Genomic DNA, 14,818 nt, shown 5'->3' with positions numbered 1-14,818 from the left:
GTTTCTCTTGGACTGCCTGGTGGTCACCCATTCCCTTCCTTCCTCAAGTCCCTTCAGCTGCGGTGTGACCACCTCTCTAAATGTGCTATCCACGATGCTCTCAGACTCGTGGATGCTCCACAGTGTTTCCAGCCACCGTTCCAGCTCTGAAACCCGAGCTTCCAGGAGCTGCAGCTGGACACACTTCCTGCACACATGCTGGTCCCAAGGACTGGAAATGTTCCCGGATTCCCACATGCAGCAAGAGGAGCAAACCACGGCTTTAAGCTCTCCTCCATGACTAAACCCTTTAAGTTTAAAAATTTAGAAGACTGTTTTCATTAAAAAAATCAATTAAGTCTTGCTAAAACAATGACTTACAATTCAATCCAGTTTGAAAAATACCCACCAGGACTTACTCACCAGTCAGCTGTGCTCTTTGGAAACTCTCGGCTCCCCACACGCTCTTTGAGGACAGGTAGGAAATGAAAGGAGCTCCTCGCTCCCTCCTCACCGAACTCCCTCAGTCATAAAACTCCCACTTTAGCACTCTAATGCAGCCCCAAGTCAGCACTCCAGTGCAAATGAAGTCAGCACTGTAAGATGGCCCACTTTTATACACCTGTATTGTCCAAAACTGAAAGCAATACTCAAGTGCGGTCTAACCAAGGGTCTATACAGCTGAAGCATCACTTTGATATTCCAACCCTCTTAAGTTAAAGGCTAACATTCCATTAACCTTTTTGATTACTTTTTGTACCTGTTTACTCGTTTTTAATGATTTATGTACATGGCATCTAAATCATTTTACTTCTCATCAGCTCCTAGCCTCTCACCATTAAGAAAATATTCACTCAATGCAGTTTCAAATACAAAGTTTGTGCAAAAATGTTTTGCAACTTTTTAGCGTTTGATATATCTGATGAGAAGAATGATTCAACAGAAGAAAATGCTGAGAATGCAAAGACAGTGCAGCAGGATGGAAATGATGGAAATGATGAAAAAGGTAAGGTACTAAGAATTATATTAAAGTTGTAACATAGGTTGTGTGCTGTAATGAAACCTGCTATGTTAGAATTTCCTGTAGGAATTTGAACATTAAAATGTCAATACTTAGTTGTCACACCATTTGGTGGTACACTGTTATATTTTATTCCCAAATCACTCAAAACGCATTTTGAAACAAATTACTTTTCTCTTTTTCTCAGTAATTAAAGTTTGATATGTTCGCTGTGAGGCTTTAAACTTGTTCACTAAAACATACAGAAGTATTATTGAGTATTGCTGAAAATAGAGACATTTTGTCGAAGCTTTTTGTCTTGCACTCATTGGGACAATCTGCAAGAATACCAATGTAAGGGAGCAAAAAATCTATACTGTATGAGAAGACAGTGTTGATTGGTTGGTAAATGGACTCTGATTGGTAGAGGCTTGCCAACTAATCAGCTCTCTCTTCTCATACAGTATAAATTTGATGCCCCCTTATATTTGCATTCTTGCGAATTATCCTGACGAGTGCAAGATGAAAAGCTTCAACAACATGTTTCTATTTTCAGCAATACTCAAGTTCTGTACTACCAAACGACTAAAAGTATTATTGTTGGAATGACCTAGTTATTTGAAAACAGCTTGGAGTGTCTGCTGAGAATTTTCTCTTCAGAAGCTGGCTGGAGGGGCATAGCCAATTTTATTTACAGTCCTGCTGGTAAAATACTGAACAGGGAAGAAGTTGGAGAGACAGCATACCTACTTCCTGTGATTAGAAAAAAGACAAAACCCATTTTCAAGATCAGTCAGTCCAGTTAACTTGGCCTACGAAGGGAATTTCAATCATCTTAATTCAGAGCCAGTCAAAGCCAGAAGGCTGACCAAGAAATATTGAATTTGCCCATTAATGCAAGGAGTTTCAAGTTAAGTGAAATAAATAAATGTTGATTATAACTGTTACTCTTATGTTCACTTGCTATCTATAAGATAAAACAGCTAAACAATTCATATCTGGCTCTATCGTAAAAGTGATATAAGTCTGCCTACTGAAAGATTAGAGAACTGCATGTGAGTGCATTTTGAAAGATATGGAGCTGAATTTTTACCATGGAAGCATGAGTAGGAGTCAGGTTTGTTTTTGAGTCAGAAACCCGCCTCCAGTGGGAAACTGATTAAAGTTCAGATTTTCATTGTGGTGAACCGCTAATTAATATTGAGACAGGCTTCTTGTCCACTTAAAGCCAGTGAGGGCAGGAACGGAGGTGGATCAGATGTAGTGTGGGACTCATTTAGACCCATTGCAGCCATCACTGATGCTCTGGTTGTCCTGAGGGAGAGATCTGCAGATTGTGCAAAAGCCTTCCACTTCACCAGAGCAAAGCGAGATGTCACAGGGGTGCTGGAGGCCTGGCACCTGAGGCAGGGCAGCCCTCACTTCATTGATGCCGACTTGGATCTATTGCTGGAGGCTGTCAGAGAGAGGAGGGAGGCCCTCTTCCCAGAGGGTGGCAAGAGGAGTCCACCTCGACCTGCAGCAGGGGCACCTTGCTACTCAGAATCATCTCCTTCTGCCTCCTCTTCCTCATCTTCTCTCACCTCCTGCTCCTACTCCTCTCCCGATGAGCTGTCTCCTTCCAGAGCCTTACTGTCCTCAAGGTCCACACCTGGCTGGAGGGTCATGTTATGGAGTGTGCAGCAGTCTAAAGGCCTGCTACCCGACCCAAACCTGATGGGACCCGACGACATGTGTTAGGTTCGAATCGGGTCGGATTGCACTTCCGGGTCCGGCATTCGGGCCCGGGTCGGGCCGGGTTGGACACACTCTATCACAGGTAAGTGACTCCAATGTCAATTAAATTTTTAGGCTAAAAAGGTGGTTTTGTTACAGTTATTTTAAGCTTGTGCAGATCAGCAACAAAGTGAAAAAAATGGCCGGGTCTGGTGCAGGAAAAACTGGAAGGACTCGGGCTGGGTTGGGCTCGGGTCAGGTTTTTTATGCAGACCCGAACAGGCCTTTACAGCAGACCCCTAGGATCCATCCACACATTTTGGGGGCAGGAGTGAAGATCTAAGGCAGCCTGGACTGGCACTGGATGAAGGAGTTATGGTAGCTGCCAGGAAAGTGAGCGCACACATTGAGGTAGCAGTCCAGTTGGACGTTGAGGGAGTGGAAGCCCTTCCGGTTGATGGATGTCATTGGCTGGTCACTGGGTGCCACGATGGTCACATATGTGCAATCGATGATGCTCTGCACCTGGGGGAATCAAGCAATGGAGGTGAATTCCATTGCCTTCTGACCTTGCATATCTGTTGTTAAATGAATGTGCTGTCCAGCTCTGGCAAAGAGGGCATCAGCGACCAATGAGATACAGTGCTGTGCATCCATTTTTGAGATGGCACTAAGGTCTGCAGCTGATCGTTGGAAGGAGCCAGAAGCAAAGAGGTTCAAGGCCACAGTGACTTTGATGACTTCTGGCAGAGCAAGGCGACCTGTGTTGTGAGGTGTGAGGTCTTTGGTGAAGAGGACATAGATGTCTGTGACCACCTGCCTGGTGAGCCACAGTCTCCTGGCAGCACTGGTTTTCGGTCATCTCCAGGTTTTTTTTAAATTCATTCATGGGATGTGGGCGACGCTGGCCAGGCCAGCATTTATTGCCCATCCCTAATTGCCCTTGCGAAGGTGGTGGTGAGCCGCCTTCTTGAACTGCTGCAGTCCATTTGGGGTAGGTATACCCACAGTGCTGTTCAGAAGGGAGTTCCAGGATTTTGACCCAGCGACAGTGAAGGAACATCAAAGCAGGCTGCTTTGTCCTGGATGGTGTCGAGCTTCGAGTGTTGTTGGAGCTGCACCCATCCAGGCAAGTGGAGAGTATTCCATCACACTCCTGACTTGTGCCTTGTAGATGGTGGACAGGCTTTGGGGAGTCAGGAGGTGAGTTACTCGCCTCAGGATTCCTAGCCTCTGACCTGCTCTTGTAGCCACAGTATTTATATGGCTACTCCAGTTCAGTTTCTGGTCAACGGTAGCCCCTAGGGTGTTGATAGTGGGGGATTCAGCGATGGTAAGGCTGTTGAATGTCAAGGGGAGATGGTTAGATTCTCTCTTGTTGGAGATGGTCATTGCCTGCCACTTGTGTGGCGTGAATGTTACTTGCCACTTATCAGCCCAAGCCTGGATATTGCCCAGGTCTTGCTGCATTTCTACACGGACTGCTTCGAATGGTCCTGAACATTGTGCAATCATTAGCGAACATCCCCACTTCTGACCTTATGATTGAAGGAGGTCATTGATGAAGCAGTTGAAGATGGTTGGGCCCAGGACACTACCCTGAGGTAGCTCTATCTTCACTGGTTGATCCTGTGTTGAGTGTTTGTCCTGCTCTTCTTTCCTCTCCTGTGCTCTCTGGTGCTCAGAGTTCTGCCCTTCCTGCAGAGGGTGTTGCTCCTCATCGCCACTGGGCCCAAAATCTGACATGGTTATGCCTCCATTGTCAGTCGCAGCCTTCCTTCTGGGCAGGTGGCCGCCCAATTGTTCTTGGCAGCCTTGCCCCAGCTCTTCTGCCCCCGCGATGTCGGGGGGTGCCGACCCTTTTCAAAGCCTGGGCAATGAGTGCCCATTCTTGCTGCCACCTGTGCATTTCTATGAGCACCTCTTTACCAAGTACCCAATTCCCCCTTTGCCCTGCGGCCCTCTTATGGGCCCAGATGATGCCCTGGGGCAGCCATGACTGGCTCCCCACTCTTTACCCACCTGCCTTCAGCTGGTCAGTTTCTGAAGGCACAGGTTCCCTGCCATCCCTTTAAAAATTTAAAGGTCACCCTTGACAAGCTCTTAACAAGATTTTTAACAGTTTTAATTTGCCTTAATTAGGAAGAGATTGGGGATTCCTGTCCTGCCCTCCCCTTGCCCTGGTGATTATTGCTGGTGCCGGGATCGGCATCTTGAAATTGACATGCCGCCTTGTGTCAGTATTTTCAGGGCTGCACCACTTCTGTTCTTGTCTTCGAGGGGCCCCAAATATTCAGCCCATGGTATGCAATTCATATCACTGAAGCATCGTATTGTAACTGACCCCACCCCTGGGTTACACCATCAACCATCATGAGATATTGGGCAGTGTGGGTAGACTCCTGAATATAAGACCACCACTGAACCAGAGATATGAAATTGGTAATAGTACTGTAAGCCCAACCTCAGAAGAGAACTTCCTACGGTGCCTGTATAATCTTTCCATTTCTCACACCAGCCAGATTTCTTTTCTGGCCCCTATGTGTGAGTGTGATGGTTTAGTACCAAATTCTGGGCAGTGTTATGCTGAGTGTAAAATGACCATGGGAACTGGTTTCAGAGTGCTGAAGTTCATTTCATGTTTAACCCTTATAGCCAGGAGATTGAGGAGGTCCATCCCGTCAGTTTGAGTTACAATCAAACCCAAACCACAGAGGTAAAATCCCGCACTTATCCACTGTGTTACCCAGTCTCTAAAAATGACTGTTTTTACTCAGGACTTTTCAAAATATTTGCTATTACTCATTGTAGGTTACCAAATCTAAATTAACATTTGAATATCATTTGGGAAAGTTGACTTAGGTACCATTAAAAGTAAATCTCTTAATGTTATTATACAACAGCCATATTGAAATTCAAAGTCATTAATTATGTTTTTCATAATGTTGATCAATGGATACCTTATTGTGAGAAATAAATATAATTGACTGTAACAGTGGAGAATGGTAATTGAATCATGAAATTACTTATACAGCACAAAAAGACCAGCTTATACAAGAAGAAGAGAACCAATCAGGCTCAGTATCAGGAAAAACATATCACTATTATATTATGGCAGGAAGAGGTAAGAAATGTGCCTATCCTTTTAAATTATACCCTATCCACGAGGCTGTCTTCTACTCCAGTTGAGTACAGACTCAGCTATTAACAAGAATGACAACAATTTTGGTAAAGGCTACTATCGTTGTCCCCGAGGATTTCATTACTGTTTAAAGCACATTTTTGCTGCTAGTCTCTCCACAGACACCTGTCCACTATAAGCCTGTCAACCAATCTAGATGTTGTGCCAGTTCTTCTTGAAGCCAATCATTTAACAACATAGCAATCTGTTCAAATTCAACTACCCACATGCCATAAATAATAATTGTCTAACAAAGTTTGCAATGTATTATGTATTTGTAGTCTTGTAATTTTATAATCACACCATGTTTTGCAGCTAGATTTGCCTTGGCGATTTGAATCCTTGCTTAATGATGCTGAACTAGATACTCTCAATGCCGCATCGACTTATAACATAACATTCAGTCCACCAGTGGGCTGAACTGTGAAACTATTTTTTCAGAAATGTAACCAGTGAGAGACATTTACCATTAGGTGCTTGACAACATGTATTTAAGATTGCCAGCACCTTGTCCAGAGCTAATATCTGACTACAATCTGTTTTTCTCAAAGTTTTGGATACTTTCCCAACAAATACATAACAATGTCATATCATATCATTCACATCATAATTAATATTCTGAGGAAGGATCTGCATCCAAACTTAATTTGCCTGTAGTTCCCACAAATGCTTTCTTGACCTGCTGTGCTTTGGCAGCATTTTCTGCTTTTGTTACAGATTTTCTACATCTGCGATATTTTATTTTTTTATACAATTGTCTGACAGCTCAGGGCAGTTTGTCTTTGTGCATGTGACTTCATTTACACTAACTTTCCTTATGAATTCTGTAAGTCCATATAGCTTTGTTCTTTAGTTGTTATTCCTCACTTTGGACCCTTACTTTCCATACAGAGCACTCGATCGTGCCAACTCTCTGGGCTGATTTGCAACAATGACATATTCATGTGTGATCCACTGACCACTTGATTATCTTTAAGAGTTAGTAATTAAGTAGTTATGACAGACTTTTCAACAGAAATCTGTATTTTCATATTAATATAGTTTCAATACTCTTTTGATCTTTACTTGAGCTATACTTCAGAAAATGACATTTCACTGCAGGTAGTTAATTGAATTGTTTATTCTGATTTATTTTCTAGGATATGTATTTTTTCTATTTGTTCTCTTTATGTTCATCTTTATAATCGGCTGTACAACTTTTAGCGCATGGTGGTTAAGCTATTGGATACAACAGGGATCCGGGGTAAGGTTCTCCTGTACAACTAATACAATCGTTCATCTGTAATTTTACGAAAAGTATAATCCTTTGAATTATTTTCATATTTCATTCAACTGTTTGGAATAACTTGCCCTATACATTGGAAAGCATTGTCGCTCCAAATAATAAAGAATGAAAGCTTTCATAATTCTATTGATTGCAAGATAACAAATTCTTAATTATTATGCATTCATTATGCTTTGTCACATGTTACAATTTTCAATGTTAAATATTAGAAAATAGGATTAGAAAAATGTACTAAGCTAAAGAGCATTTCTTAATTCACAATATTATTTGACTAAATGGATAAACTATCTCATTATCTTCTATGCAGGTAACTTCTGTGAAAACATAATTTGTGGTGATCAATTCTTTGAAGTCTATAGTACTACTTGAACACTAAAAATACAAGATTGTACAAAATTCCTTCATCTTAATTTATTTAAAGTATATCACAATTTAAGAAATGTTCTTTGCTTCATGTATTTCTCTGATGATATTTGTCTTAGGAATTATGTTTTGCAAATATCGTATGAAAGACTTTTCATTTTGAAAACTGGACACTCAAAGGGCTAAACCAATGCAACCATTTATGTAGAATATCAAAAGACACTCCTGATGCCATTGGAAAAAAACTGAATTTATTAATTACTGAATGTAATACTGAAATCCTTTTCTCTGAAATGAAATATTCACACAATATATAAGGTAAGAGATTTCCTTTCTGTGTTTCACCAGCCTGGGATAGATTTTCACTTTGGATGCTGAATGTAGGATGATGTAGGAAACGTGACAGCCAATTTTGCATACAGCAAACTCCCACAAACAGCAATGTGACAATGACCAGATAATCTGTTCTTTTGTGATGTTGATTGGGGGATAAACATTGGCCAGGATGTCTCATCTGAAAGACAGCACCTCCAACAGTGCAGCACTCCCTCAGTACTGTACTGGAGTGTCAGCATTGATTTTTGTGCTCAAGGCCTGGAGTGGGTCTTGAACCTAGAACCTTGTGACTCATAAGAACGTAGGACTGCAAAGCAGGAGTAGGCCATTCAGCCTTTCGAGCCTGCTCCGCCATTCGATAAGATCATGGCAGATCTGGTTGGTCTCAACTCCACTTTCCTGTCTGCCACCCCCATAACTCTTGACTCCCTTGTCTTTCATAAATTTATCTAACTCAGCCTTGAATAAATTCAATGACCCAGCCTCCACTGCTTTCTGGGGAAAAGAATTCCACAGGCTAATGACCCTCTGAGAGAAAAATTTCTCCTCATCTCTGTCTTAAAAGGGAGACCTCTTATTCTTAAACTATGTCCCCTAGTTCTAGTCTCCACCACAAGAGGAAACATCATTTCGATATCCACTCTATCAAGTTCCCTCGGGATCTTACATGTTTCAATAAGATCACCTCTCATTCTTCTAAACTCCAACGAGTATAGACCCAACCTGTTCAAGCTTTCTTTATAAGATAAGCCCTTCATCCTCGGAATGAGGCAAGTGAACCTTCTCTGAACTGCTTCCAGTGCAATTATATCCTTTTTCAAATAAGGAGACCAAACTGTACCCAGTCTTCGAGATGTAGTCTCAACAATGCCCTGTACAGCTGCACTAAAACTTCTGTACTTTTATACTTGATTCCCCTTGCAATAAACGTCAACATCCCATTTGCCTTCCTAATCATTTGCTGTGCCTGTATACTAACTTTTTGTGATTCATGCATCAGGCCACCCAGACCCCTCTGTACCACTGATCTCTGCAATCTGTCTCTACTTAAATAATATACTGCTTTTCTATTCTTCCTGCCAAAGTGGACAAGTTCACATTTTCCCACTTTATAATCCATCTGCCAAATTTTTGCCCACTCACTTAACCTATCCAAATCCCTTTGTAGACTGTTTATGTCCTCTTGACAACTTACTTTCCTACCTATCTTTGTGTCATTGGCAAATTGAGTTATCATACATATGGTTCCTTCATCCAAGTTATTAATATAGATTGTAAATAGTCGAGGCTCCAGCACTGATCCCTGTGGCACTCCACTAGTTACAGCTTGCCAACTTGAAAAAGACCCATTTATCCCTACTCTATACTTCCTGTTAGCTAACCAATCCTTTATCCATGCTAATATGTTACGCCCTACACCATGTGCTCTTGCCTTATGTGGTAACCTTTGATGTGGCACCATATCAAATGCCCTTTGAGAGGCAAGGGTGTTGCCCAGTGAGCCATGACCGATACAAAAAAGTGGGCAATTTTAACACCCCAGGACAGGCAAGGGTTTTAGAATTTTCAAAAATGGTAAACAACACCAATCTGCCCCCAATGTTCCCTCTTTTAACGGAGGCAAGTTGAGAAGTGGGCAACTAACTTGCAGGATTTTAACGAGATCCCATTTAATGCTGGCCAGCTGGATTTGCCTGGCTGCAGGAAACAACAGCTGAGGGGAGGTGAGGGCAGCTGTGTGGAACAAGTGAGCGCCTTTCCAGCACTGCTTGTGTGCCAGGAGGAGCAGGAGTGCTGCCAGCCCACCAAACCTATCTGTGTCAACCCTCACGACTGGATCCCCCCCCCCCACAGCACCACCACCAATGTGCAACCCTGATGTTTGACTAAACTCCCTCCAATGTCTAAACTCTAATATTCAATTCCCTCCTCCCCCAAACACCGGTGTCAACTCCCACCACCACCCCTGCAACACCACTGTCCACTTCCACCTCCACCCCTTACCACCGATCTTTAGTCATTCATTCAATTTTTATTGTCCAGATGGAAATTCATTTCGGGTACATTGTTCATTCGTTAATATATTACATATGAATAATAAAGAAAGAAAATTACCCCATCACAAAAAGTCTAACTTGATTAAAATATATCCGATAAAAACTAATTCCAGTATATTAAAATAATCAGTCGATGAGTCCCATTATGAGTGCATATCCTCATCCATTCATCAAGCTCCTGTTAAAAGTTCTTATAGAGAAAGGCACAAATGAGTTGAAGAACCAATTTGTCCTACATGTAAGGGATCGTAGCCTTTTCCCTGAACGCATCCAACAGTAATACTAGACAAGGGATGATTTTCACTGTTCATAACATTCTTTACTGTCATCAAAATTCTTTGAGAGCAGAATTCGTCAAGAGAGATCTGCTCATCAAATACCCTTCCTGCCAAGTTCTCTGTACCCTTAAAGAATCTCCATTCCTAAGATAACAGTATCAGGAGAGACATCCAAAGAGGAAGCACTCTCAACTCCAGGCATATAGAAGAGTTTCATGATTGTGGGATCTACTCGAAAGAATTTTAACTTTCTGAGGTAGCATATTCATGTATGTCCCTTGGCCACCACATCTCTGCACTGTTCTCCCAAGTTCAACTTATCATCTACTTTGATACCTAAATACTTGTAGCTGGTGACTATTTCAATGTCCACATCATGAATCTTCATGGGAACAATATCATTAACTGGCTTTTTCCTAAAGTCTGTAACTAGTTCCTTCGTTTTCATTCAATTTAAGAGAATTGTCATCGCCCGATTTTACAAAGCTCTCCGCCGTGTTTCTAGAGTTTACTTCATTGGGCTGGATTTTAAGAAGCCCTCTCAATGTTGTGATCCGTGGTGGGGGGGTGGGGGGGACCTGAAAATGGCTCCGGATGAGGCCTGCCACGGATCTCGACGCCGGCGAGGTCCAGCCCGATCCTCCTGGTGGCGGCAAGGCTCGGTGGCGGCACCCCCCTCACTACTGCTGGGCGACGGGACCACAATTTGAATATTCAAATCAATAAAATTATTTAATTTACATACACTTACCTTAGATCTTGAGGGCCCACCGAGCTAGCACTCCCACACCTTCGGACCCCGTCAGGGGAAACGAGGCGCAACACTGGTGGGGAGGGGGAGGAGGTAAGTTTGTCAGTGCAGGGGGTGGGGGGGGGGGGGCGTGGCAGACTGGGGCAAATACATGTAATGAGTGCAGGGGATGGTGGGGAGTGTTGACCCTTAAACTTTGTGCAGTTTTTGGGGGAGGGGTGGAAGGTCAGATGGAAAAGGTAAGTGTTTTGGTGGGTGGGAGAGGGCAAATAGTTATCATAATCGTTATTGGGGGGGGTGGGAAGGGGGAAAAGGAAATGTATTAATTTAATTTTGGTGCATATTTCTTTAAATATTTAAATAAGATGGCAGGGATGGCTGTACTATAAAAATGGCGCTAGCGCCTGCGCACAGGCAGCTGACGCCATTGCCGAGGACAGACAGCCCACCTCTCCACATGATTGCGGGGGGTGGTGGGCGGGTCACCCTGACTATTTAAATGATCCGCGCCGCATGGCTCTTTGGTGTGCGGCCTGCTTGGATGGGCCACCATTTTTTGAGCTCGCCACTGAGATCAAGCGGTGGGCTCATAAAATCCAGCCCCTTATTCCTGCTGAGGACCACCAATACCACATCACCATTAATGTCCAAGTCTCCCCCCACCCCCACCACCCAAATCCAACCTCCAACCAGCTTCACTGCCAGCCTTTCAATTTAACTGGCTGTGGCCGGGAAACCGCTTTGTAAAATTTGAATCAGGCCATGCTCTTTCACTGGTGAAATGTGACATGGCAGATGAAACCTAATGCAGAGAAGTGTGCAGTTGGCATCCTTCCATCTATGAGAGATAATGGGCATGCAGCAAACAATCCATTTAGGTGGGGTGTCTTCTCTTGGTGCACATTTGCTGATGGCTGTGAAGGCCAATCCATGAGAGGCAGATTCTGCTACAAGTGCTGCACATGAAGCTGCCAAGTGCCGCTGTGAGTTGTTGTTTTTGACATTGGCACCTGTTGCCATGCTGCTGTAGCTACTGGTCATAGAGTCATAGAGTTATACAGCACAGAAACAGGCCCTTCGGCCCATCGTGTCTGTGCCAGCCATCAAGCACCTATTTATTCTAATCCCATTTTCCAGCACTTGGCCTGTAGCCTTGTATGCTATGTCATTTCAAGTGCTCATCTAAATACTTCTTAAATGTTGTGAGGGTTCCTGCCTCTACCACCCCTTCAGGCAGTGTGTTCCAGATTCCAGCCACCCTCTGGGTGAAAAACCTTTTCCTCAAATCCCCTCTAAACCTCCTGCCCCTTACCTTAAATCTATGCTCCCTGATTATTGACCCCTCCACTAATGGAAAAAGTTTCTTCCTATCTATCCTATCAATGCCCCTCATAATTTTGTATACCTCAATCAGGTGCCCCCTCAGCCTTCTCTGCTCTAAGGAAAACAACCCTCGCTTATCCAGTCTTTCTTCATACCTGAAATTCTCCAGCCCAGGCAACATCATGGTGAATCTCCTCTGCACCCTCTCCAGTGCAATCACATCCTTCCTATAGTGTGGTGACCAGAACTGTACACAGTACTCCAGCTGTGGCCTAACTAGCATTTTATACAGCTCCATCATAACCTCCCTGCTCTGATATTCTATGTCTCGGCTAATAAAGGCAAGTATCCTATATGCCTTCCTAACCACCTTATCTACCTGTGCTGCTGCCTTCAGTGATCTATGGACAAGTACACCAAGGTCCCTCTGACCCTCTGTACTTCCTAGCGTCCTACCATCCATTGTATATTCCCTTGCCTTGTTAGTCCTCCCAAATTGCATCACCTCACATTTCTCAGGATTAAATTCCATTTGCCACTGCTTTGTCCATCTTACCAGTCCATCTATATCATCCTGTAATCTAAGGCTTTCCTCCTCCTATTTACGACACCACCAGTTTTTGTGTCATCTGCAAACTTACTGATCATACCTCCTATATTAACGTCAAAATCATTAACGTACACTACAATCAGCAAGGGTCCCAGCACCAATCCCTGCGGTACACCACTGGTTACAGGCTTCCAATTGCAAAACCAACCCTCGACCATCACTCTCTGCCTCCTGCCACTAAGCCAATTTTGGATCCAATTTGCCAAATTGTCCTGGATCCCATGGGCTCTTACCTTCTTAACCAATCTCCCATGTGGGACCTTATCAAAAGCCTTACTGAAGTCCATGTAGACTACATCAACTGCTTTACCCTCATCTACACATCTAGTCACTGCCTCAAAAAATTCAATCAAGTTTGTTACACACGATCTCACCTGACAAAGCCATACTGACTATCCCTGATTAACCTCTGCTTCTCCAAGTGGAGATTAATCCTGTCCCTCAGAATTTTTTCCAATAGTTTTCCAACCACTGATGTTAGACTCACCGGTCTGTAATTACCTGGTTTATCCCTGCTACCCTTCTTGAGTAATGGTACCACATTAGATGTCCTCCTTTGGTACCTCTCCTGCGGCCAGAGAGGTTTTGAAAATTTGTGTTAGCGCCCCTCCTCCCTTGCCTCACATAACAGCCTGGGATACATCTCATGTAGGCCTGGTGATTTATCCACTTTTAAGCATGCTAAAACAGCTAATACTTCCTCCCTTTCAATTGTGGCTAAATATATGTTCCAAACATTCTGTTTCAGCAGCAGATGGTCAATATTATGTGAATTTGTATATACAAAGGCCAAAGTTCCAGGTAATTAAACAGAGAGAAAATTTCACAGGAGTGGTAAAGTAGTGTGCAAAGATTTCCTGATCCATTCTATGTTGATTTGTTGGATTGGTACAGAGCGATAAAATGCATTTTCAGCAACTATTTTCAGCAAACTATTGTTTCTGATACAAAATGAAAGTCTAATTTAATTTTTACAAAATTTAACAATTAAAAATCCTCCTTTGGCTCAACATTAGTGATGTCTCATTCATGAATAAATTAGCTAGAAACTGTGCTCTTTTGCAGGGTGGAAATCTGCTGCATTGAGAGTGGACGGGTAAGAATTTGGGGTAGAATCCATTTCCGCCCCTTTCTGGCCATGAAGGCAAATTCTGATGGGAAGGTGCTTCTTCCGTCCATGGCCTTCACCATCTCTCTTTGATCTCAAACTTACTTTTGAGGAGGCACTGGTCGGATCCTAGGTGCCCCTGAAAATCCCACAATTCCACCTCCTGTATGGCCACTGCTAAGTATGCCTGCTGTCCTGAGTGAGTCCCACAATGCAGTATTCAAACAGCAATTAGTCCAAGAGAAACTGAATGACCATTTGAATATTATAAGACCAGCAAGAGAGCAGCATTGAAGGGAAAGTCACAAATTTTTATGTTTAGACATCTCAGCCTGCGTACCCTCCCCCTAACCCAGTAGTGCCAGTACGGGTGCGGGCAGCCACCCATATAGTCTCACTCATCCCTGGGATTTAGATCAAGATCAAGCCAAGTGTAAAAAGGCTGAAAGAAGTCCTGCCCTACTGTACTTCTGACAACACAGCTTCAAGAATGCAATTTATAGTCTATTGTCTGCTTTGTGTCTTATGAACTAAACTTCTGACATTGATTGTTTGCATTTAATTCTATAAAGGCTGACTGTATTGCACAGAGGAACAACACCACGACAGTGGACTGTAGCAGCATCACCCACAATCCCCAGCTTGGATTCTACCAACTAATTTATGGGATGTCTCTTGTTGTAATAATTGTCCTGTGTGCCGTTAAAGGATTTGTTTTCACTAAATTTACCCTGAAGGCTTCTTCTACATTACATGACAATGTATTTTACAAGGTAAGATGCATGTTTGATACAAGATTTTATAGATTTCAGTTTTATAGGGCATTTCCAA

The 14,818-nt window shown here is 43.1% G+C and overlaps 1 protein-coding gene across 1 annotated transcript in view; it reads left to right on the top strand.

The window, feature by feature from the left end:
- abcc12 (ATP-binding cassette, sub-family C (CFTR/MRP), member 12) overlaps positions 1-14,818 on the top strand; it is a 114,214-nt gene that overhangs the window by 57,765 nt on the left and 41,631 nt on the right. The window contains exons 17-20 of the mRNA XM_068049908.1: positions 887-985; positions 5,730-5,819; positions 7,016-7,119; positions 14,560-14,760. Of these exons, the coding sequence (XP_067906009.1) occupies positions 887-985; positions 5,730-5,819; positions 7,016-7,119; positions 14,560-14,760 (494 nt within the window). The remainder of the gene's footprint in view (positions 1-886; positions 986-5,729; positions 5,820-7,015; positions 7,120-14,559; positions 14,761-14,818) is intronic.

Source organism: Heterodontus francisci, chromosome 17, assembly GCF_036365525.1.
Source record: "Heterodontus francisci isolate sHetFra1 chromosome 17, sHetFra1.hap1, whole genome shotgun sequence".
NCBI lineage: Eukaryota > Metazoa > Chordata > Chondrichthyes > Heterodontiformes > Heterodontidae > Heterodontus > Heterodontus francisci.
This window is presented reverse-complemented; position numbering and strand designations above follow the sequence as displayed.